General features: G+C 45.3%; 1 protein-coding gene across 1 annotated transcript in view; it reads right to left on the bottom strand.

Moving 5' to 3' along the window:
• Positions 1–25,283, bottom strand: part of SLC49A4 (solute carrier family 49 member 4) — a 124,372-nt gene that overhangs the window by 24,721 nt on the left and 74,368 nt on the right. The window contains exons 5-7 of the mRNA XM_075933110.2: positions 20,392–20,500; positions 19,679–19,746; positions 8,581–8,708 (exon numbers count right to left, since the gene is read on the bottom strand). Coding sequence (XP_075789225.2) covers positions 8,581–8,708; positions 19,679–19,746; positions 20,392–20,500 — 305 coding nt within the window. The remainder of the gene's footprint in view (positions 1–8,580; positions 8,709–19,678; positions 19,747–20,391; positions 20,501–25,283) is intronic.

The raw sequence follows: 25,283 nt of genomic DNA, 5'->3' as shown, positions 1-25,283 counted from the left end.
GATTTCAGGATCCTGACCAAAGGAAAAAAAGAGAGATCTGATGGGCAGAATCCCCTGCAATGCTAACATGAAGGGGAAAGGAGTCCAGGACAGCTGGCAGTATTTTAAAGAAGCCTTATTGAAGGCACAGAAAGAAACCATCCAGATGCGTAGCAAGAGAGGCAAACATGGTAGGAGACAGGATTGGCTTACAGGGGAAATCCTTGGTGAACTTAAGCACAAAAAGGAAGCTTTACAAAAAGTGGAAACTTGGACAAATGACCAGGGAGGGGTTTAAATGTATAGCTCGAGAATGCCGGGGGGTTATCAGGAAGGCGAAAGCGCAAATGGGCTCCAGGACTAATGTGCTAAGTGACACAAGATGGGATGAAGACGGATAGCCCTTGGTGGGTAAAGAACAGGTTAGGAACTATTTAGAAAAGCTAAACGTACACCAATCCATGGGTCCGGACTTAATGCATCCGAGAATACTGAGGGAGTTGGCAAATGTCATTGAGGAGCCTTTGGACATTATCTTTGAAAAGTCATGGAGATCGGGAGAAATCCCGGATGATTGGAAAAAAGCAAATGTAATGCCTATCTTCAAAAAAGGGAAGAAGGACGATCCAGGGAACTATAGGCCGGTCAGTCTTACCTCAGTTCCTGGAAAAATCTTGGAAGGGATCCTTAAGGAATCCATTTTGAGGCACTTGGAAGAGAGGAAAGCGATTAGGAATAGTCAGCATGGATTCACAAAGGGAAAGGCGTGTCTGACCAATCTGATTAGCTTCTATGATGAGGGAACTGGCTCTGTGGACGTGGGAAAGTCAGTGGATGTGATATACCTGGACTTTAGCAAGGCTTTTGATACAGTCTCCCACAATATTCTTGCCAGCAAGTTAAGGGGATGTGGACAGTAAGATGGATAGAAAATTGGCTAGAAGGACAGGCCCAGCAGGTAGTGATCAACGGCACGATGTCAGGATGGCGGTCGGTTTCTAGCGGAGTGCCCCAAGGTTCGGTTCTAGGACCGGTTTTGTTCAATATCTTTATTAATGACCTCGATAAGGGGATGGATTGCACCCTCAGCAAGTTTGTGGATGACACTAAGCTAGGGGGAGAGGTATATACCCTTGAGGGCAGAGATAGGTTACAGAGTGACTTAGACAAATTGGAGGATTGGGCCACAAGAAATCTGATGAGGTTCAACAAGGACAAGTGCAGAGTCCTGCACTTGGGACGGAAGAATCCCAAGCACTGTTACAGGCTGGGGACCAACCAGCTAAGTAGTAGTTCTGCGGAAAAGGACCTGGGGGTTACAGTGGATGAGAAGCTGGATATGAGTCAACAGTGTACCCTTATAGCCAAGAAGGCTAATGGCATATTAGGTTGCATTAAGAGGAGCATTGCCAGCAAATCCAGATATGTCATTATTCCCCTTTATTCGGCTCTGGTGAGGCCACATCTGGAGTATTGTGTCCAGTTCTGGACCCCCCCACTACAAAAAGGATTTGGACGCACTGGAGAGGGTCCTGCGGAGGGCAACCAAAATGATTAGGGGGCTGGAGCATATGACTTATGAGGAGAGGCTGAGGGATTTGGGCTTATTTAGTCTGCAGAAGAGAAGAGTGAGGGGGGGATTTGATAGTAGCCTTCAACTTCCTGGAGGGAGGTTCCAAAGAGGATGGAGAAAAGCTGTTCTCAGTAGTGACAGATGGCAGAACAAGGAGCAATGGTCTCACATTGTGGTGGGAGAGATCCAGTTTGTATATTAGGAAAAACTATTTCACTAGGAGGGTGGTGAAGCACTGGAATGGGTTACCGAGGGAAGTAGTGGAGTCTCCATCCCTAGAGGTGTTTAAGCCTCGGTTTGACTTGATCAAGCCCCTGGATGGCTTGATTTAGTTGGGATTGGTCCTGCCTAGAGCAGGGGGCTGGACTTGATGACCTTCTGATGTCTCTTCCAGCTCTACGATTCTATGGCTGTAGTTCAGTTGAAGCACCGATGCCGCTGGAATAGGTGTCGCAGATGTAGTTAGTTGCGGGACCCGAGGAGGCAGTGTTGGTGCTGAGGGATGTGGAGTTATAGTGCCTACCTGCGGCGCCGGTGCCGGCGCCTCTGGCACTGAGGAAAGCAGAGGTGCAGTTGCCTGCACCGCTGTTGTGGGTGCCGGCACAATTGCGCTCATCTGCACATGCGCCGGATAAGCTGGTGCTGGGGCGGCCATTGCCGGCTTCAAACCGGCCGTTGTAGCTGGTCCTGGTGCCGAGTCAGCTCGTGGCCCTTTCCCAAGTGCTGATACTGGGTCTTTGATGTGGGCAGAGTTTGGGGCTGATGAGCTGCGGCCCTTGCCCGTCCTGTCAATGGGACACCTTGGCAGAACATCAGAGATGCCCGGTCTGTCTCCGACGCTCCCCATCTTAGAGGGGTTAGAGGTCCTGTGAGGAGACCGTCCTGAGGCAGTGGAAGACGGCTCAGTTCTTTCAGAGGTCTGAAGAGCTTTATTAAATAAAAGCACCCTCAGCCTCAGCTCCCGGTCCCGCCTGGCATGGGTGGTCAATTTAGTGCAGTGACTGCACTTAAGCGGCACATGTCCCTCTCCAAGGCATTTTATACACCGCAAGTGCCCGTCCGATGCCAGCATGGCATCCTGGCACTGGGTGCATTTCTTAAAGCCAGGTGATCCTGGCATAGTCTTTATCTATTGACTGAAACATAAAACTTGAACTATGAGGAGGAATTTTTTTTTTTAAAATAGAACTGTAACTACCAAGAAAACAACTAAGCTAACTCTAATAAACAGTAAACTGAGAAAAACCCTATTTCTAAAGCTATTCTCCCGTTCTCCTCAGACAGGAGGGGGAGCTCGTCCTAACTCCATCTGCAGCTGTGGACAGTTAAAAGGAAACTGACAAGACCGGACCACGCTCAGTTGAGTAGTGCGAGGCAGCAGTCGTGCATGCACGGTCCGGTAGGGTTACTGCTACCAAAAATCCTCCGGTTTGCGGCACCGGGATGAGCCCAGCACCTCGAGCCCAGCACCCTCAGGGACACTACTCGACGAAGAATCAAGGTTTGTCATGAACTGCGAGTATTGCCGAGGCCACTGAGGAGTCTGCAACAAAACATTGCAAGATCACATAGTGCTTCATGAATGTGCTGTTGGATGACTACGTGGCTGCTCGACAAATGTCACAAAAGGGAACCCCTCATGGGAAACCCATAGACGTGGCTATTGCCCTTGTAGAATGGGCCTTCGATTGGGATGGAAGCGGTCTGTTACAAATGGAGTAGCAGGTGGTGATTCATAAAACTATAAGTCTAGCAATAAACTGGGCAGAGAATGTCTGGCCCTTAGATTGCTCCGTGAGCGATATTATCAAATGGTCCGTTTTATGCCAGTCTCGCGATCTGTTGATATAAAATGCGAGTGCTCGACGTACGTCGAGGGTATGGAGAACTGCCTCCCAAGATGAGGCGTGTGGTTTAAGATAGAAGGAAGGAAGTATAATTGTTTCATTAATGTGGAACTCGGAGCAGACTTTGGAGAGGCCATAGCACCACCGAATCTCTGCTGAATGTTCTGTACAGTGGTGATGACATCAGGGCTGTGAGTTCGCTGACTCTGCGGGCTGATGTTATGGCCAGCAAAAAGACCAATTTAAGCATTAACATGTGGAGTGGCGTCATGGCCAAAGGCTTGAAGGGAGGACGCGTTAGTGTGTCCAGCACCAAGTCCAGATTCCAGGATGGAGGGTTTGGCACTTTGTGGCTATAGAGACAGTGCTGGACATTCCCGGTTTGTATGGCTGACTTCGGCTGTTGAACGTCTTCGATCTGCAGCGCTGATCACCTGACACCTACAGTGGAGCACCCACGGGGATGCTACTCGAAGAACAAACCATCCCAATACGCAGTAAGAAAAACAAATAAGGTGGGAAACCAGCTTAGCTTAGCAGTTAAATCCTTGGTAAGCCTAAAGACAAAAAGGAAGTATAAACTTAGATAGATGACAAGGGAAGAGTATAAATATATTGCTCAAGCATGCAGGGGTGTAATCAGGAAGGCCAAAGCGCAACTGGACTTACAACTAGCAAGGGATGTGAAGGGTAATAAAGGTTTCTACAGGCATGTTAGTAATATGAGAGTGGTCAGGGAAGATATGGCACCCTTACTGGATGAGGGAAGTAACCTAGTGACAAATGATGTGGGAAAAGGTGAAGTAACTCAATGCTTTTTTTGCCTCTGTCTTCACAGTCAAGGTCAGCTCCCAGACTACTGCACTAGGCAACACAGTATGGGGAAAGAAGTGGGCAGCCCTTAATGGAGAAAGAACAGGTTAAAAACTATTTAGAAAAGTTGGACATACACATACCCATGGGGCCAGATCTAATGCATCCAAGGGGGCCTGAGGGAATTGGCTAAAGTGACTGAAGAGCCATTGGCCATTATCTTTGAAAACTTGTGGCGATTGGGAGAGGTCCCGGAGGCTTGGAAAAAGGCAACAGTAGTGCCCATCTTTAAAAAAAAAAAAAGGAAAGGATGACAATCCAGGGAACTACAAACCAGTCATCTGCACCTCAGTCCCCAGAAAAATCATGGAGGGGATCCTCAAGGAATCCATTTTGGAGTACTTGAAAGGGGGGAAGTAATCAGGAATAGACAACATGGATTCACCAAGAACAAGTCATGCCTGACCAACCTGATTGCCTTCTATGACAAGGTAGCTGGCTCTGTGGATGGGAGAAGGTGGTGGACATGATAGATCTTGACTTTAGCAAAGCTTTTGATACGGTCTCCAACAGTGTTCTTGCCAGCAAGTTAAGGAACTATGGATTAGATAAGGTGGATAGAAAGCGGTCTAGATTGTTGGACTCCATGGGTCCACTGTAATCCCAAGTGATCAATGGCTCGATGTCTGGTTGGTGGTCAGCATCAAGCAGAGTGACCCAGAGGTTGGTTCTGGGGCTGGTTTTGTTCAACATCTTTAACAATGACCTGGATGAGGGGACAGATTGCACCTCAGCAAGTTTGTAGATGACATGAAGATAGGGGGAGAGGTAGATAAATTGGAGGGTAGGGAGAGAGTCCAGAGTGACCTAGACAAATTAGAGGATTGGGATAAAAGAAATCTGATGTGGTTCAACAAGGAGAAGTGCAGAGTCCTGCACTTGGGATGGAAGAATCCCAAGCACTGTTACAGATTGGGGATTGACTGGCTAAGCAACAGTTTGGCAGAAAAAGACCTTGGGATTACAGTGGATGAGAAGCTGGCTATGAGTCAACAGTGTGCCCTGGTAGCCATGAAGATTAATGGCATTTTAGGGTGCATTGGGAGAATCACTGCTAGCAGATCTAGAGAAGTTATTATTCCCCTTTATTCGGCATTGATGAGGCCACATCTGGAGTATTGCATCCAATTCTGGGACTCCCATTACAGAAAAGATGTGGATGCATTGGAGAAATCCATCAGAGGGCACCAAAAGTGATTAGGGGGCTGGAGCACATGACTTATGAGGAAAGACTGAGGGATTTGGGTTTATTTAGTCTACAGAAGAGATTGAGGGGGGATTTGATGGCAGCTTTCAACTACCTGAAGGAGGATTCTAAAGGAGATGGAGAGAGGCTGTTCTCAGTGGTGACAGATGACAGAACAAAGAGTGATGGTCTCAAGCTGCAGTAGAGGAGGTCTAGGAGGGATATTAGGAAAAAAACTATTTCACTAGAAGGCTGATGAAGCACTGAAATGGGTTACCTAGGGAGGTGGTTGAATCTCCATCAAGAGATTTTTTAAGTCCCAGCTTGACAAAGTCCTGGCTGGGATGATTTAGTTGGGGTTGGTCTTGCTTTGAGCAAGGTGTTGGACTCAATGACCTCCTGAGGCCTCTTCCAACCCTATGATTATAAGTACATGAAAGGCTTTAGAGAGAGAGGGGAGAAAAAAATTTCTCCTTAGCCTCTGAGGATAGGACAATAAGCAGCGGGCAGCAAGGACAGTTTAAGTGGAACATTCAGAAAAATTTGGAGGCTGCCAAGCAATGCAGGGCTGGGAGCCGTGAGCCCTTTGCTGTATTTTTAACATCAAAGACTCCAGCCCAGACAACCCTGTGGGGAGGCTAGTTCTCAGCCCCACGCCTTCCACCCAAGTCCTGCCCCTTTCAGGGGTGGAGCCAACCCGTGACCTCATACCAACATTCATTATGTGGCCTCCCAATGAAAATTGCCCAACTCTAGCTCAGATGAAAGATGTCTGCAGATACTAATGGGCAGATGGAGCATCCAAGAAAAGAAACTTGACACCACTGAAGCTCCCTGAGAAGTGAGTGGAGTGGAAATGAACACACAAATCTTGAAAGAGAAACCTGTGTAGGGAGCAAAGAACTCCACTACACGTACCTTTTATGCTAGTTTCTGAGACAATTATTTTTGGACCTTGATCTCTATGCCTTAGAATCCTCACACTAATATAGGAATAACAATGCTTGCTTCCCAGTGCTGTTGTGAAGATTAGTTAATGAACCCAAAGTATCTAGAAGAAATAAAACACTACATAGTAATTGCTACAAAAATTCTTAAGATAAATTGTTTCAGTTATACATAGTGTTCATCTTCTTCCAAATACAAAAAAGTTCAAATCACATCCTTGACCTCCAAGGTCAGTGTTGCTCCACTGACTGAGTACCCAGAGATGCTTCCATGTTAAATAGCAATATCACAATTCTTCTCTTAAGCCCAAGTGCCACTAGGCAGTGGCTTGCATTTGACCTTCTATACTTTGGCTCAGTTATATTCTATACCCTCAAACTTTTAATTAAACAAAAAACTTCAACCAAACCTATTTAAATAAGCAGTTTATCCCACTTACTGTGAAGCACAGAGGTCATAACCATATTGCATAATTACAGTTAGGAATAATGTAGCATGAAGCCCTATAAATTATTACTTTAAATAGCTTGTGCATTTTCATCCATGAGAATGTATTTTATAAAGATGTGTCACTGATATTTAATATACAAAAGACCTAAATTAAGCAGGCATATTGCATTTATTTTATATTAGTTAAATAAATAGACCTCTGCAAATCCAGATATCTGCAGCTCATTTTTGTGGACATGGATGCATACACAAATTTTGTATCTAGAAACCTGCAAATTAGCAAATATTAATGTGGATATCTGCAGCTCATTTGTGCAGATACAAATGTGGATATAAATTTTGTATCTATGAAGGGCTCTATAAATCAGCAATGGGCAACCTAGGCTAGCAAGGGGGCTGCATAATTGGCCTTCTATCTCAGGGGGTCGCAAGACTGTTGTAACCGAGACAGTCTCCCGAAATAAAGTAGTTTTGCTAACTGCGCTTGCATACCTAGAATTTGCAGGGTGTGCCAACTGAACCATAGTAGCACTTAGACTAGATACTGAGAAGGCACATGGCTCTCTCAGTCAATATTGCATGGAGTCCATACACACCAAATTTCATGTGACCTTGCTTTTTGTGCATGTCACTTAACACCAGTAGGAAAAAAACTTTGCAGATGGAAACCAGTGAAATCTGGCAAACCTGCGCATACCCAACAGTAAACAAAATGTCTCGTACACCACACATAGAACCCCAATGCAGATTGCCCACGATTGCTGTATACTCTGGACACTGGTGAAGTTACCACCAGTTGAAGCAATTTTCCTTATCTGTGAATTAGACTGATCGTTTAATTAGTTAACCGTTAAATGTTAGATTCATCAGGTTAACCACTTCAGCTGGGCAGGCAGGGGCTGCTCTGGTCAGGCCAGGTTGCCATGGGTAGGGACTGCTGCAATTGGGCTGGAGTGCTCCCCACTTGCAGCATAGTGTGGTGGACCAGCCAGGCTGAAGCAACTCCCACTGAAGTTGTGGGCTGTTTCTGCTGGGCCCACCACACTGCAGGCAAACAGGGAGCTGCTCCAGCTCAGCCAGGCTTCCTGTTAACCAGAACGCATCATCCAGTAAGGGTGATGCTTACCAGTTAACCAGTCACATTCCTACTCCAGACCACAAGTATACAATGAGGATTGGAGACGGTCAGGTTATATATGGCCTCCACTTGTGTACTTTTCTATGTATATATGAACTATTTCTGGTATGTGTAAGCCAACACATTTTGCCCACAAAAATTCAACCAGAGGCATGCACAGAGATGGGATCTATCATATTTGTGTACTGATGCTTGAATTTGCACAAGTTGATGCTTCATTCAAAATTAGACTCAAAGCACTTTTCAACTTCAATGCCATTATTACTAATGCACTTTGTGGTATACAAAGGGGACCAAAATTACAAAATGCTGTTAAATCTGCTTCTCTACCTTCCCCTCAAATTAACCTGGCTCCTTTCAGTTTACCTATCAGGATGGCTTACCATGAAACCCATTCCAGTTACAAGACTCCATCTGCAAATTACAAAAGCTTAATGTATTTATCATCAGGACTGGTGTCTCAAAACAGGTATAATAAAAAGTTTAATTAAGATGGCAAATATTTGTCTACAATATCAGATGTTTATAGAACAGTCCTAAAGGCCAATAAACAATCTATTTTACAGTTAGACATTGTTCTAGGTACCTGTGGTTAAAGGCAGGTGAGTGACACTAGTAAGGCAGGTGAGAGTGAACCAAGTGGATGACAGTGTTGCGCCAAATAGCAGAAGCAGAAGAATAAGTTTCAGCATGCCCCTGATAAAATCTGCAAACCTGAAATAAAAGTACAAATCTCAAACTCAAATATTTTTTCAAGGTATTTAAGCATTACACTTCACAGTGAAATTAATCCAAAAACTAGAAAAAACCCCTACACATTATTCTGAAACTGCTAGTGGCAATTTTTGTCATGGTTAAAATTTTTGTCATAGCCCGCTTTTATTCTACAACAGCTAAAAAAATCTTGTGTCATCAATTCAGGATCATTGGTATACAGGAAGGTTTCTTGTTTTTAATACTTAGACTGTAAATCCTCTTCAGCAGGGATCATATTTTTAAATGTCTGAAAGCCATCATGCTGGAAAATAACTGTTTAACATCTGCTTTGAAATTTTTCTTTTAAGTCTCACAACCACAATTCAAGATTTCATTGCTGTTTTAAAAGTATCTTCACAGATCCAGTATACAAAACTTCATTAAACAGTAAACACACTACTGCCCCTTTCTTATACTTGACTCCTATGTATTTTTGCCAAATCACAGTTATCATAAGAATAATCTCTAACATTATAAAACATTTGAAAATTAACCTGGTACTACCATTCTCTGATATCTTCTTGTGGACATTACCTGATAGCTAAAGATCAACATAGCTAAAATGAAGCTCTTAATCTTCCCCATCAAGCTAGCCCCTCTACCTCCTTTCTTAATCAATATGATACCATCTCCATGCCATTTGTCACTCAAGCCCATAACTTGAGCACCATCTTCAGTTTGGACCTTCCCCTATGTCCTGGTATCCAGGTTATGTCTATATTCTTTCTGTCTAACATCTGTAAGACATGGCCTTTCCCATTCATCCACAGCTCAAACTCTAATCCAGGCTTTTACCATATCATGTCTCAATTATTGCAACATCTGATTCTCTGGCCTTGATAAATACAATCTTGCTCCTGTTCATATTCCCGTAGAATGGTGCTACATAGATAACTGACCTAGCCTATTGCTTTGACCATATAACCCCTCTTTGCATCACCTTACTTGTTTCCTCTTCTCTATTAAATTAACTACTTGTCTTCACTTTCCCATCCAATCATCTTTCATATACTATCAAGATGTTGACTCCCATCTTAGACTCTGACTTTATGGGCCAGTCAATCATCCATTTGTTAAATTTTCAAATAAGTACTTTTGTACTTTCTTTTATGCTCTCCCTCAGCTTTAAGCATCTGCAAAAATAACATTATCCTCCTTGACAACCCTAGTTTGCTATGATACCTACAAAAACCTTGATAATATTTATCATGTTGGTATGCAGGGAACATAAGAAGTACCATACTGGATCAGAATAAAGGTCCATTTAGCCCAATATCCTGTCTTCTGAAAGTGGCCAATGCCAGATGCCCCAGAGGGAGTGAACAGAATAGGTAATCATTCCCTCTCCTGTCATCCATTTCTAGCCTCTGATAAACAGAACATCATTCCTACCTATCCTGGCTAATAAATATTGATGGACCTAATCTCCATGAAATTATCTACCCTGTTAAAGTCCTAGGCTTCACAACATCCTCTGGCAAGGAGTTCTACAGGTTGACTGGGCGCTACATGAAGAAAAACCTCCTTCTGTTTGTTTTAAACCTGCTACCTCTTAATTTCATTTGGTAACCTCTAATTCTTATGTTATGGGAACACGTAAATAATTTTTTCTTATTCACTTTCTCCATACCTGTCATGATTTTATAGACTTCTAGCATACCCCCCTTAGTCTCCTCTTTTCTAAGCTGAACAGTCTTTTTAATCTTTCTTCATATGGCACCCATTCCAAACCCTTAATCATTTTTGTTGACAACCTATCATGCTCACCAGTACTACGTCACTTTACTTTTACTCCCTCCATTTGTGTCTGTTGTCCTGTCACCTCATTTTATTCTTTGATTGTAAGCTCTTTGGGACAAGAACAGTGTTTTTGTTTTAGTTTTACAGCAATCAGCACAATGAGTACATGGTTCATGGCCATAACTCCTAAACAATACAGTAATTCATATAAAAATTAATCACAATAATTCAAAACAATTCAGTCATTGGGGACACTGTCTCATTTTAGATATTTAAAAAGGAAACTTAAGATAGCTCTCAGAGTGATTTTGGCAGCTAAACATAAGTTAAGAGAAAATATTATATACCCTCCCCCCACAAAAAAAGCAGGGGTCTCAGAAAAAAAAATCACACCCTTACTTGCATGATTGCTTTCCAGTCAGTGGAATTTAGACTTGAGGGTGCATAGACCAATTACTTTAGGGTCACTTGTTTCATTATATACAGTAAAACTCCATTAGTCCGGCATCCAATGCTCCGGGACTCCTGATGGTCCGGCACCATCAGGAACCCGGAAGTGCTGGGGCAGCCAGACAGGCTTCCCCCATTCAGCTGCTGCTGAAACTGACCAGCAGCTGAATCGGGGAAGCCGGGAGCAGAGCAGCTGGGGTGCTGCCGGGTTGGTCTCGTAGCGCTGCCCCTCGGGGCTGCGGGACCAACCTGGCAGCACCCCAGCTGCTCTTGGGGACGCCTGGGGCAGAGCAGCTGGAGTGCTGCCGGGTTGGTCCCGCAGCGCCAAAGGACGGCGCTGCGGGACCAACCCGGCAGGACCCCAGCTGCTCTGCCCCAGGGGTCCCCGATTCAGCCGCTGTTGAAACAGAACAGCGGCTGATTCCAGGAAGCCCGGGGCAGAGCTGCTCTGCCCCGGGCTTCCTGGAATCAGCCGCTGATCTGTTTCAGCAGCGGCTGACTTGGGGACCCCTGGGGCAGAGCAGCTGGGGTGCTGCCGGGTTGGTCCCGCAGCGCCGAGGGGAGGCGCTATGGGAACAACCCGGCAGCACCCCAGCTACTTTGCCCCAGGCATTGGGATTCAGCCACTGCTGAAACTGACCAGCAGCATCAGTTTCACCAGCAGGCTGAATCCGGACGCCTGGGGCAGAGCAGCTGGGGTGCTGCGGGGTTGGTCTTGTAGCGCCGCCCCTCGGCACTGCGGGACCAACCCGGCAGGACCCCAGCTGCTCTGCCCCAGGGGTCCCCAAGTCAGCCGCTGCTGAAACAGATCAGCGGCTGATTCCAGGAAGCCCTGGGCAGAGCAGCTCTGCCCGGGCTTCCTGGAATCAGCCGCTGATCTGTTTCAGCAGCGGCTGAATCGGGGACCCCTGGGGCAGAGCCCCTGGGGTCCTGCCGGGTTGGTCCCACAGCGTCGTCCTTTGGCGCTGCGGGACCAACCCGGCAGCACTCCAGCTGCTCTGCCCCAGGCATCCCCAAGAGCAGCTGGGGTGCTGCCGGGTTGGTCCCGCAGCCCCGAGGGGCAGCGCTACAGGACCAACCGGGCAGTACCCCCGCTGCTCTGTCCCAGGCATCCCCAAGAGCAGCTGGAGTGCAGCTGGGTTGATGCCATAGTGCCGCCCCTCAGCGCTGCGGGACAACCCGGCAGCACCCCAGCTGCTCTATTGCAGGCATCCCCGATTCAGCTGCTGCTGAAACTGACCAGCAGCAGCTGAATCAGGGACACCTGGGGCAGAGCCGGACTATCGTAAGGGGGTGCTATGAGGGGCCTGGGGTGGCATCCCCTCCCACCCCACTCTAGACCCCTCATAGCCCCTGCTTCTGATAGTCCGGCATATCTGATAATCCGGCACCCCCTGGGTCCTAAAGGTGCCGGATTATCAGAAGTTTACTGTACAAGAATAGATACATATTTATTTCATTCAAATTAGATTAAAGAACTAAGAACCATCTTGTGAAAAAAATCAAACCATTCTGATTATTCTCAAACCTCCAATAACAGTATCACTATGAAGTCATTGTAATATATAAGGGTATGTCTACACTACCCCGCTAGTTCGAACTAGCGGGGTAATGTATGCATACCGAACTTGCTAATGAAGCCCGGGATTTGAATTTCCCGGGCTTCATTAGCATAAAGCCGGCTCCGCCATTTTTAAAAGCCGGCTAGTGCGAACCCCGTGCCGCGCGGCTACACGCGGCACGGGCTAGATAGTTCGAACTACGTAGTTATTCCGAACTATCTGTATGCCTCGTGGAATGAGGTGTACAGAAAGATCGGAATGGCTACGTAGTTCGAACTATCTAGCCCGTGCCGCGTGTAGCCGCGCGGCACGGGGTTCGCACTAGCCGGCTTTTAAAAATGGCGGAGCCGGCTTTATGCTAATGAAGCCCGGGAAATTCAAATCCCGGGCTTCATTAGCAAGTTCGGTATGCATACATTACCCCACTAATTCGAACTAGCGGGGTAGTGTAGACATACCCTAACATCATACTTGATATAACAAGAGGATAAATTGGGTCTTGCAAATGCACATGAATCAATGATGGAAGTCTCAGTAGATGAGGGAAGCAGAAACCCTATGCTCAGACACTTGTACCTTGATACAAAACCAAAGATGATCTATTAAACAGTTTGCTGGTGCAATCAATTTTTTTGCACACACTGCATTTATTTAAAAAAATATCCAGCTGAGCACTGAACAACACAATTAATACTTCAACTACATTTTTCAAAAAGGGATTGTAACACTGGTGCAAACTTAGAAAACCATTGGAGAGGCAGGTGTTATTCAATTAGCTAGTACTTTTTTTTGGTTCCCTTGCTATTATTGAAGTTCTGTCTGAAGAATTTCTCCTCTCATGGCTCAGTTTTTCTCCTCCTGTTGGATTGGGGTTTGAATGATGAAGACACTCTACTTTATCTTCCAATTATATTATTGCCCCCTGATAAAAAAAAAAAGATGGGAGGGTATTTTAAGGCCCAATCCTACATGGGCCATCTGATATAGAAGGTAACACTCTATATAGCTTGAAAGCTGGGAATGCCAACTTTAAGTAATGTTTAGCAGTTTATCTAGTATGGGAGTTTTATGAAATACTGGCTCTTAAGACCTCATCTTTCCTTTTACTTTGACCTTCGCTCTAATTCAATTCTACACTGCACTTAAAAGTCAATAACTGGTAGAGCTAGAATCAATGCTGTATATCACCTTAAAGCTTGTAATCCCAGATTTCAAATGGCATAGAGCATTAACTTCTAACTGCAGAAGTTTAGTTGCTCATGCTAGATTTGAAGTTAGGAGGAAGAAAATAATAATGATCATACTTTAAAAATCATGACAATCAGTTTATTATTTTCTGTATTTTTGTCAATAAACATTAATTATGTGAAACTTCTCAGAAGTGTCACAAAAACACAAACTTCATATTTGGCCTCCCCTAAAAAAGTCTGAGGGGTTATCTTGCTGCCAACATCAGTTTTCCATTTCTAAAGTTGAGAGGAGCTACATATGCTGCCGAATGAGAAGGTGTATGAAATATCAGACTAGGAGTGGGAGGCTGAGGAAAGAAAATGGAGTCAGATATTTTTTCCACTTTCCTGTAGTGGCAGTTACAGCTGTATTTTAATGCAGAAAGAGAAGCTGTTGAAATTAGTAGCAGAAACAGGTATCTCAGATTTTGCTGGGAGTTAAAGTTGACAATTGACCCATATTTGGCTCTAAGTTTCACAAAGCTGTTAAATTTAACAGAAATGAAGTATACATAACACACTAGGTCATACTCAGTCCTTTTAGTACCTGTATTTTATCTCTGGGCAGAGAAAAACTTAGTATGACTAGTATAAATGCTTCCAAGATTTGTACACTTTTCACAGCACTAGTTTCAGTCCAATGATCAGGAAGAATGTTTTTGTTCCTTAGTCCCAGCAGCTCTGTCACTTGTAACCATGCTGGAACACACCAACACCATTTTACACCCATAACTTCTTATTCTACAATAATTTATCAGCCAAAACCAGCCCTTATGGGTGGATGCGTGCATACCCTTAAGAAGAGGTAGTCCAGGATGGTAGGTGAGTACCTGCCTGTAATGAGGGGGCAAGATGTATCAGTGTGCTCTCTACTTTGTGGCATAATATTTCATGACCAAGCAAATCCACATGTGCTGGATCCTGCAGTTATGGTCTAAACGTATGTTCCTGAGAACGCTGTCTGTTGCTAAGGAAATTATCACCAAGTCACAACATTTCAGCATTTTGACTTCATTGCAGGATAAAAGCAGAAGGAAATGCTAGGCTGCAAAGGACAAAAACTCAGAAATATCTGTGATCATTAGCTAACATGACAAGAAAAATTCTTGGGGAAAGGAGATAGATTTATGTTTCAGCAAGATAAAACATGAATGTCATTTTTTAAAGTTGTTTTTTTTTTTGCTTCAAACCAGTCTCATTCTACCTCTGCTAGCAAAGGGTACATCATCTGCCAACTGCCTAAAATACCCCAAAGCTCTTTAATCATTAAAATGCATCACACAAATTATCCAAATATGGCTAGTTCAAGATTGTGGGGGATTAGAAAGAAGTGGGATTTATATGTCTTGTGGCCAAAAGCACATCATGCAACTGAAAGCGAGATAAAAAGATTTGGGGTCCTGATTTTCAATCTAGAGCTTTTCTTATAAAGGGGCAAAATTTAATACTTACAGTGAACTGCAGACACAAATGCTACCATAAAATCATAGAATACTAGGACTGGAAGGGACCTCGAGAGGTCATCGAGTCCAGTCCCCTGTCCTCATGGCAGGATCAAATACCGTCTAGACCATCCCTGATAGACATTTATCTAACCTACTCTTAAATATCTCCAGAGATGGGGATTCCACAACCTCCCTGGGCAATTTATTCCAGTGTTTGACCACCCTGACAGTTAGGAACTTTTTCCTAATGTCCAACCTAAACCTCCCTTGCTGCAGTTTAAGCCCATTGCTTCTTGTTCTATCCTCAGAGGCCAAGATGAACAAGTTTTCTCCCTCCTCCTTATGACACCCTTTTAGATATTTGAAAACTGCTATCATGTCCCCCCTCAATCTTCTCTTTTCTAAACTAAACAAACCCAGTTCCTTCAGCCTTCCCTCATAGATCATGTTCTTTAGACCTTTAATCATTCTAGTTGCTCTTCTCTAGACCCTCTCCAATTTTTCCACATCTTTTTTGAAATGCGGTGCCCAGAACTGGACACAATACTCCAACTGAGGCCTAACCAGCGCAGAGTAGAGCAGAAGAATGACTTCTCGTGTCTTGCTCACAACACACCTGTTAATACATCCCAGAATCACGTTTGCTTTCTTTGCAACAGCATCACACTGCTGACTCATATTTAACTTGTGGTCCACTATAACCCCTCGATCCCTTTCTGCCGTACTCCTTTCCAGACCAGACCATCGCTTCCCATTCTGTATGTGTGAAACTGATTGTTCCTAAGTGGAGCACTTTGCATTTGTCTTTATTAAACTTCATCCTATCTATCTCAGACCATTTGTCCAGGTCATTTAGAATTATGACCCTATCCTCCAGATTAGTCGCAATCCCTCCCATCTTGGTATCATCTGCAAACTTAATAAGCGTACTTTCTATACCAATATCTAAATCGTTGATGAAGATATTGAATAGAGCCGGTCCCAAAACAGACCCCTGCGGAACCCCACTTGTTATGCCTTTCTAGCAGGATTGTGAACCATTAATAACTACTCTCTGAGTACAGTTATCCAGCCAGTTATGCACCCACCTTATAGTAGCCCCATCTAAGTGGTATTTACCTAGTTTATTGATAAGAATATCATGCGAGACCGTATCAAACGCCTTACTAAAGTCTAGGTATAGACTTTACATTACAGTCAGCAAGAAATTAAGATATCTAAATGGTTGCATTTACATTATCAAAAACTGAAACCAGGTTTGAAAATTAGGCCTTTTTCATGCAGTGAACTAAACCACATTCACAATAAAGTAAAATTAGGCCTGAACTTATGGTGAGAAGAATAAAGTAAAGCAACACTATCACTTAAATTATAACATTTTTAGTTTTACAAATTAGCAGTTGGTAGAGCAAAAACAAAAATCCCACTTTATCAGAGGCTGTTAAGACAAAGATGCTTGCCTGGTAAGTCACAGTTCTGACAGCGAAATACATCAACTTGGCACACTTGCCCAGAATCATTACCTAATTTTCATAATTATAACTTTCAGCAGTCAAAGTCATCACTGGTTCAAATCTACACAGATACTTGCTGAACAGGAGGGAGTCGTCTATCAGAAGTGACAAATCACCCTTGGCCACTTTGTGTGTGTGTGCAAACACTATTGTTTAAACTAAATATTGCCTGAATTGGAGAGAGATATTTGGAAGCAGACTAGTAGCATTCTTTTAATTTACTCAAAAGCAAAGTTTTGAATTCTACAAAATACTGACCTTGCTATAAATTCTACAGTCAATTTTGCACTATTTACAGAGCTATTAAGCATTTTCCGGAACTAAAACTAGGCTATATATTAAATAAATTAATTTACTATAAAGGCTGAGATTTGCATTATGGGTCTGAATCAGTAAGCTTTTGATAGAGAAGTTTAAGGCTAGAAAGGGTGCCCATCTAGTGTTGAAGGGCTTCAACTGCAGGACATAGGCTAGCAAGTGAGAGAATTCTGCATGAATAGTCAAGTCACTCTAGGTTCTCCAGCACATTGCTTTTCCTTCATGGACATATATTAACGGGTCTGTATTTATCAAACCACTTTTACAGTGCCAGGAGGGCTTTAAACTTCTCCCTATGGAGAAAAAAAATCACAGTCAAGTCTAACAATAGCTAACAAACAATGGGATCCAACTGGATCCGACTCTTGATTAGTAGGATTAGCTCTGTCTAGTTTGGTATTTGGTGTGCTGGGATGTGGGCAGTCAAATGTCTTTTTCTCTTTTCCATGTCTGAGAGTGAGCTTTCCTCTTTCTCCTTTTTAGCTAGTAAGTGGAATAAGTGAAAGAGGAGAAATCATTTGTTATTTATTAGTTATGCACATTCTTGGTGTACAGTACAAGAAAACAGCCTCTGCCCCAAAGAGCGTGTTACAGTTTTGGGGCCTACTCCTGCAACCACCTTTGTGCAGACTCTGTGCAGTGCTCATTGAAGAATTAGGGACTTAGCAGTGAATAGAAAGAAAACTGCATTTGGAAATCACAGAGATAAGTGTAATGTATCGAGTTTCTATTTTATTTTTCTATCAGGGCCTTAAGGAAGGTGATGGTTTTTGTTTTGTTTTTAAAGAAGCTAGGATGGAAAGAGTTGGATAGCCTGGTTTGGGAAACACATTCCTTTTCCCACTCTTTCACACATAAATCCACATTTTCTCTGATGGTTGGTGCTAATGTACTCCACACCTATGGTAGTCAAGAGGAGAGATGCTAAGGACACTCTGTATCCAGGCATGTGGGAAACGTGTTATACTCTCAGCATCAAACACTCAGTGAATCAGAATGCTAGACAGCAGCTGGCAGGAAACAGACCTTGATGTTCTTTGCAAGGATGTTAAATATTAGTTATTGAATAGTCAAGTAACCTCATGAATTCTTATCAGTTACTCAACTATTCTATAGTACCTCAGGGTGGGGCCAGCAGCCAGTGTGCTCCGGCCCCACTCCTGAGGAGCCCTCTGCCACTCCACATCCCTGTCTGGGGAGGAAGGGTGTCTGAGCTCTCAGACCCAGAATGAGCCAGAACTGAGCCAGGCTACCTGCCTGCCTGGCTCCTAATACACTTTAAATGCAGAGCTGAGGCAGGTCCCAGACCCATCACAGGCCATGACTGAGCCGGGCTGCTGGTCAGCCGGCTAAAAAATTTACTGGGGGGGAGGGGGGCAGGAATGCGTGTAGTTAACTATCAGTTAATCGCCTACACTATTACATCCCTAGCTGTTTGATGCTTTTTCAAAGGCGCTAACCTGGTTCTTTCCAAGACCATTCTCACAAGGCTACTCTGAAAAGGAGTGGATAGGAAGCACTCTCAAACACAGCAATATGACTTGTTCAACTTGATGAGTAAGCAAATGTTTTCAACTCATGTAGTCCAATAAATGTAATGTACAAATTATTGCAGTAGAGGAAACAATACATGATCATCTTGGAGATTCACATTTGCCATTTATACATTTCACTAATGATCAGACATAAATTCAGTTTACAGGCAGTCCCCGGGTTACGTACAAGATAGGGACTATAGTTTTGTTCTTAAGCTGAATTTATATGCAAGTCGGAACGGGCTCCAGATTCAGCTGCTGCCACTGAAACTGACCAGGGGCTGACTACAGAAAGCCGGAGGCAGAGTTGCTCTGCCCCCAGCTTCCTGGAATCAGCCTGATCAGTTTCAACAGCTGATGAATCTGGAGCCTGGGACAGAACAGCTGGGGCACTGCCCGGTAGGTTCCCACAGGACCAACCTGGCAGCACCCCAGCTGCTCTACCCGAGGCGTCCCGCAACAAAAGCCTGGTCTGCTGGGGGGAGGGGGGGGCGCACTAGCTGCGCCCCCCCCCCCCCAACAGACCAGGGAGACCCGAGCAAAGCCACACAGACGGAGGAACCCCGCCGCCCGTGTGGCTTTGCTCCTGTCTCCCTGGTCTGCTGGGGGGGTCTGGCGGCTTTGCTGGACCCCCCCAGCAGACCAGGGGGACAGGAGCAAAGCCGCCCAGGTGGCGGGGGTCCCGCTGCCTGGGCGGCTTTGCTCCTGGGCAAACGAGCTCGGGTGTCCCTGGTCTGCTGGGGGGGTCCAGCGGCTTTGCTGGACCCCCCCAGCAGACCAGGGGGACAGGAGCAAAGCCTACCAGGCAGCGGGGGTCCCACTGCCTGGGCGGCTTTGCTCCCAGGCAAACGAGCAAAGCCGCCCAGGTGGCGGCTTTGCTCGGGTGTCCCTGGTCTGCTGGGGGGTCCAGCGGCTTTGATGGACCCCCCCAGCAGACCAGGGAGACAGGGAGAAGCTTTTCTGGCCCGGAGGACACGGGTGGCGACCCGCCGCCCATGAGCTCCGGGGCGAGAAAAGCCCCGTTCGTAAGTGCGGATCCGCGTAAGTCGGGGACTGCCTGTATAGTATTAAAAGCCCAAGTGATCATTACAGGTGAGGAAAAATTAAGAGCTAAAGGAAAGATCATTATTCCTACCTTGCCATGGCTATGCCAACCACACAGCCTCCAACTATGGACCAGAATCCAATCCAACCTGCATCTACCTGATGGAAAACAGCAACGGGGAATGAAAGTGTTAAAGACGAGAAAACAAGACACTACTTTGAAAAAAGGAGGTGGAGGGGTACTGAAAACTCCCAGCAAAAAATTGACAGATTTTTCCAACAAATTCAAAGGAAATATAATCAGTTAAAAGAACAAGGTCACCTAGTCTATGCCCTGAATATGACCTCTCTCTATATTGAAATCCACTAGGGACTGTCATCTGGATTTCTATAATACCCTATTAATTAGAGGCTTAAAAATAAAATTTTCATCTTCTACTGATTTTAATCTTTTAATTTGGCAAACACTGGTTCTCTTTTCCTTCTCTGTGTGTGAAGGTATAGCAGCCAACAGTACTCCCTTTTATTTATTTGACTCTTTATTAACATCAATAGGTGTATACAGGTCTGAAAATATGAACTGCCACAGTACAATCCGCAGGGGGAGCCACAATTATTTTTGGTATGTCAATGATAATGGTTTTTTTTTTAAATGTCTCAGCAGAGAAGTGGTGCATATATATTGAGTTCCAAAAAAATACTGAGAAAAGTTAAAGGTAGGGAACATGTATATCAGCTCAAACAGCATTACAAATCTAACAAAATACTTATGAAATATAGCAGCTGCTACATGTAAATACTTACTTGGTTGACATGTACTGGCGTTAATATCAAGTCCAGAACACCAGACCAGCCAGAGAAAACACCCAGTGGTATAGCATAGGCTAATGCAATCATCAAAAACCGGAAATTGCTGTTAAGACAACAAATATGCAGTTAGCTGCTGTATGTGTTAGAAATAGCTCTGAGATTAACTCTAGAGTAAACTGTATCCTAGAATCTATATTCCTACCAATTGAGAATGAAAGTTGAAATCTAAAGAGTGAGTAAGAAAATACAAGTATAGTATTTGTCTAGTTCACTGAAATTCCAAGTGCTGTGATGTTACTGCCTAGGACTAAGGATGTTAAGAAGTGGGTAACTAACTGTGTGTTGATACTGACTAATCGTGTAGTCGATGCAAATTGTAAGAGGAGGTGGGGTCCAGGAGCTACCCCTGCTGTGGCTCTGCAGTTTAAATGTAGTAGGAGCCGGGCCCGCAGGCAGCCCACCTCCTACTACATTTAAACTGCAGAGCCACAATGGGGTAGGTCCCATACCCAATGTGAGCTGGGAATGAGCAGTTCCAGCTAACGCCGGGTCCCGGACTGCTGTGCCTCTGCCTTTAAAATGTAGTAAGAGCCGTCTGGTTCTTATTATGTTTAAAAGGCAGAGCTGTATCGGGGTAGGTTTGGGACCTGGCACAAGCTGGGGCTGAGCAGTCCCAGATCGTGCCAGGTCCTGGACCTAACCCCACTGTGCCTATACCTCCCATGCCCCCCCACCACCACAGAGATGGTGCTGGGGGGAACCAGCTTTTAAAGCCAGCTCTCCTCCTAGCACTGGTTCCTGCTTTCCTCCCCCTTGCTGCCTTTGATGCAGAGGCAGCAAGGGAAGGGGGCAAGACCCGGTTAGCTTAGGCTCATCAGGTATTTCACTAGTCGCTTACATCCCTACCCAGGGTCATGATATTAAAGAAAAAGCATATTCTCTGTATATCAATGGCATCATCTTGATTTTTGGAACATGCTAGTCTCTCAGACTTTCCTTTTCTTCACAAGAAATTAAGTGTTTTTATGCTATTTTATTATATTATGGTCTATGCAATGTTATCATTAAAAACTAATAAGCATAAATTCAGAATGAAAAAGCATATTTCATGTATAAAAATTCAGAGATTCATATTCTTCAAATTATCTTGCTGTTTACTTTTTTTGGAAAAAAGGACATTTACTGTATTCTCTCCTTGCCCTTCTAAACGTAAAACTATTTTGTACTTAAACAAAAATACTATAAATCAACTCTTTGGAATACACATACAGAATGTAAAAAACAATTTACAATTATATGTGAACTTTTATGCAAGTCTATTAGTGAAATATACTCAGGCAAACAAACCTCACTGGTGAAATAGGCAAGTATTTTTACTTAAGGGACATGTTTCCTTCATAAGATCCTAAGTTAAATTCACAAAATATGCACATATAAAAGGAAACTCTGCCACACATTTTGAGGCAGACACTGGCTGAGAATACATAATTACTGTATATACTCGAGTATAAGCCGAGTTTTTCAGCACAGTTTTTGTGCTGAAAAATGCCCCCCTCAGCTTATACTCGAGTCAGCCTCCTGCTCGCGGGCGGGCTCAGCGCGTCTCTGCCGCCGGCCGGGTCTAGACGCGTGAGCCCGGAGCTCCGGCCCCCCAGCCCCTGCCCTCCTGACCCTCTCAGCCCCCCTGTCCCCTTGTCCCCCCCAGTCCCTGTCTCCTCATCCCCCCCAGCCCCTGTCTCCTCGTCCCCCCAGCCCCTGCCCTCCTGGCCCTCCCGGCCCCCCTGTCCCCTTGTCCCCCCGAGCCCCTGCCCTCCTGGCCCACCCAGTCCCTGCCCCCTCAGCCCCCCAGCCCCTGCCCTCCTGGCTCTCCTGGCCCCCCAGCCCCTGCCTGCCCGGCACCATGGGCCCTTGCCGCGTGGGAGGAAGGGCGTTTGGGGCCGTTCGCCATGACGCTCGGGTGCAGCGCTGAGCTCGGGAACAGCTGGGCCAGGAGCCGACTCGGCACCGTGGGCGTCTGTTCTGGAAGCGCCCGGGAGCCCTGATCACGAGCTTGGGCCCGATTCTGGGGCAGGTGCACAAGGACCAGCTGCTGCTCCCTGCTCCCCCTCCCCTCCCCTCCCCTCCCGTGGTAAAATCCAGCCAGCACCGGCACCCGCTCCCCCCGCTGGCTCACTGGCCCATCGACGCCCGGCCCGGAACTCGCACAGCCCCCCCCCCCGCTGGCTCATTGGCCCATCGATGCCCGGCTCTGGTCTCTCACAGCCCCCCCCCCCCCCGCTGGCTCATTTAGAGGGGGCTCGTTGGCAGGTGAGGGGGCCGGAACGTGGGGACTGCGGGGCGGGGGCGGCGGGGGCTGAGCTGTGGCCGTGCCTGCAGAACCATATTGTTTTTGTTGACCCCCTTTTCCCCTTACAGAGCTAGGTTATTGTTTTTCTTTGAAATAAATATTCATGTAATTTTATTGGTATCTATCTTCATTTTTTACATTTACCAGTAGCTGCCTCATTTCCTACCCTAGGCTTATACTCGAGTCAATATTTTTTCCCAGTTCTTTGGGGTAAAATTAGGTGCCTCGGCTTATATTCGGGTCGGCTTATACTCGAGTATATACGGTAGTCATTTTTGCACATGTAAATACATATTTTAAACTCGCTAATTAGCATTTCTGCTTGCACACGTGTCCTGTGTTGGTACAATTTAGGTACTTTTATTTGAAAATATTCAGCAACATTTCCCTCAAAGTGACAGTTTGTGGCAGAAAGAGGAAGAGAACCTAAAAGTCCTTGGCTCATAACACTACCTTTCCTCCTACAATACAGTCCTGTTATTTGAAATCTCACTTGTTTAAATGTTACTGTTCCCATTTTCAGTTGCAGAACCATAGAAAAGTACAGTGAAAAAGTCAATAATGCAAGTAATAAACATTTCAGAACCTCCTCATATGTTCCTCATATTCAATGAGGACAAATGCAAAGTACTCCACTTTGGAACAGTCAGTTCACACATACAAAATGGGAAATGACTTCCTAGGAAGGAATACTGAAAAAAGGGCTCTGGGAGTTATAGTGGATCACAAGCTAGAGAGATAATGTAACATTGCTGCAAAAAAGCCAACATAATTCTGGAATGTATGAGCAGGAGTGTTGAAAGCAAAACAGGAGAAGTAATTCTGCTCTACTCTATGCTGATTAGGTCTGAACTGGAATAGCATGTCCAATTCGGAGTACCACTCTGCAGGAAGAGGGGGAGGGAAGGATAGCTCAGTGGTTTGAGCATTGGCCTGCTAAACCCAGGGTTGTGAATTCAATCCTTGAGGGGACCATTTAGGGATCTGGGGCAAATCTGTCAGGGATGGTACTTGGTCCTGCCATGAGGGCAGGGGACTGGACTCAATGACCTCTCAAGGTTCCTTCCAGCTCTATGAGATAGGTATATCTCCATATATTAAAGATGTGGACAAATTAGAGAAAGTCCAGAGAAGAGCAACAAAAATGATTAAAGATCTAAAAAACATGACATATGAGGGAAGTAGGGATGTAAGTGACTAATTGCTGCCCTGCTTTCCCCTTGCTGCCTCTATCTGAGAGAGGCAAAAAGGGGGAGCTGGTGCTGGGGGGAACTAGCTCTAAGCTGGTTTCCCCCCAGCACCATCTCCACAGGGGAGGCGAGGACTCAAGCAGTCCCTGCTCATGCCAGTTTCCACTGTAAGTGCTTCTAATTTTGAAACATACAATAGCCCTGTGGGGCTCTTCTACATTTCAAAAGTAGAAATGCGGCAGGGAGCATGGTGCGAACAGGGACTCAAGCAGTCCCCACTTGTCCTGTGCTCTGTGGCACCCCTCCCCCCCCTTGCTGCCTCTATAAGGCAGCAAGGGGAGACAGGAGACAGTGCTGGGGAGAGCCAGCTTAAAAGCTGGTTCCCCTCATCACCGTCTCTGGGGTGCCTCCTGACAGAGACAGCAGGGGGAGGGAGGACAGGGGTCACTGCTGCAAAGCAGCCCTTGTCTGCCCCTGCAGACAGGGGCTGTTGCCACCAAACAATCCTTGTTCACAGTGGCCAGAGCTAGCTGTGGGCAGGGCAGTTTAGGCAGCAGCCCCTGCCAGCGGCCAGCCCTAGCTGCTGTGAAGAGGGAGCTGCTCCAGGACCAGCCTCTGTTCGCAGCTGACAGGGCTGCTGGACTCAGCACGAGCTGGGACCGAGCAGTCTCAGCTCGCGCCGATCGTTGCACCTCTACATTTTAAATGCAATAAGAGCCCAGCAGTTCTTACTACATTTAAAATGCAGAGCTGCAGTCGGGTGGCTCCAGAGCCAGCAGGTGCCAGTACTGCTCAGTCCCGGCTTGAGTCAGCTTCTGGAGCTACCCCCACTGCAGCTCTGCAGATCAGCACTTACAGACTAATCATATATAGTTGATACAAATTGTATCGGCTATACGATTAGCCAGATAATCACATTTTAACATCCTCAGAGGGAAGACTGGAAAAAAAATGGGTTTGTTTAGTTTGGAAAAGAGAAGAGAGTTTTCATGTATCTAACAGATTATTACAAGGAGCAAAGGGGGGGGGGGGAATTTTCTCCTTAATTTCTTTAGCTGCCATTTTGTTTCCTTGGAGACAAATACTGGCTATAAATAGCCAATATTAGTTACTGCAGGCTTTGGGCTATTTTAACTGACAACTGGGGAGTCGCCATGTTTTCAGAAGCCCCGGCATTACACAGTAAAGCACAGGTGAACATAGCTGAGAATATGGTCATGCATATTTATCTTTGCAATTGCACAATTTGAAAATTTTTACAGAAAAAGCAAGCATATTGCTGCCTGTCACACTATCAACCTCTGCATCAACCACACTATTTCCCAGCATTTTACATATGCGCCTAAGTT

The sequence above is a fragment of the Pelodiscus sinensis genome, chromosome 7 (assembly GCF_052426305.1).
Source record: "Pelodiscus sinensis isolate ZL-2025 chromosome 7, ASM5242630v1, whole genome shotgun sequence".
Taxonomy (NCBI): domain Eukaryota; kingdom Metazoa; phylum Chordata; order Testudines; family Trionychidae; genus Pelodiscus; species Pelodiscus sinensis.
This window is presented reverse-complemented; position numbering and strand designations above follow the sequence as displayed.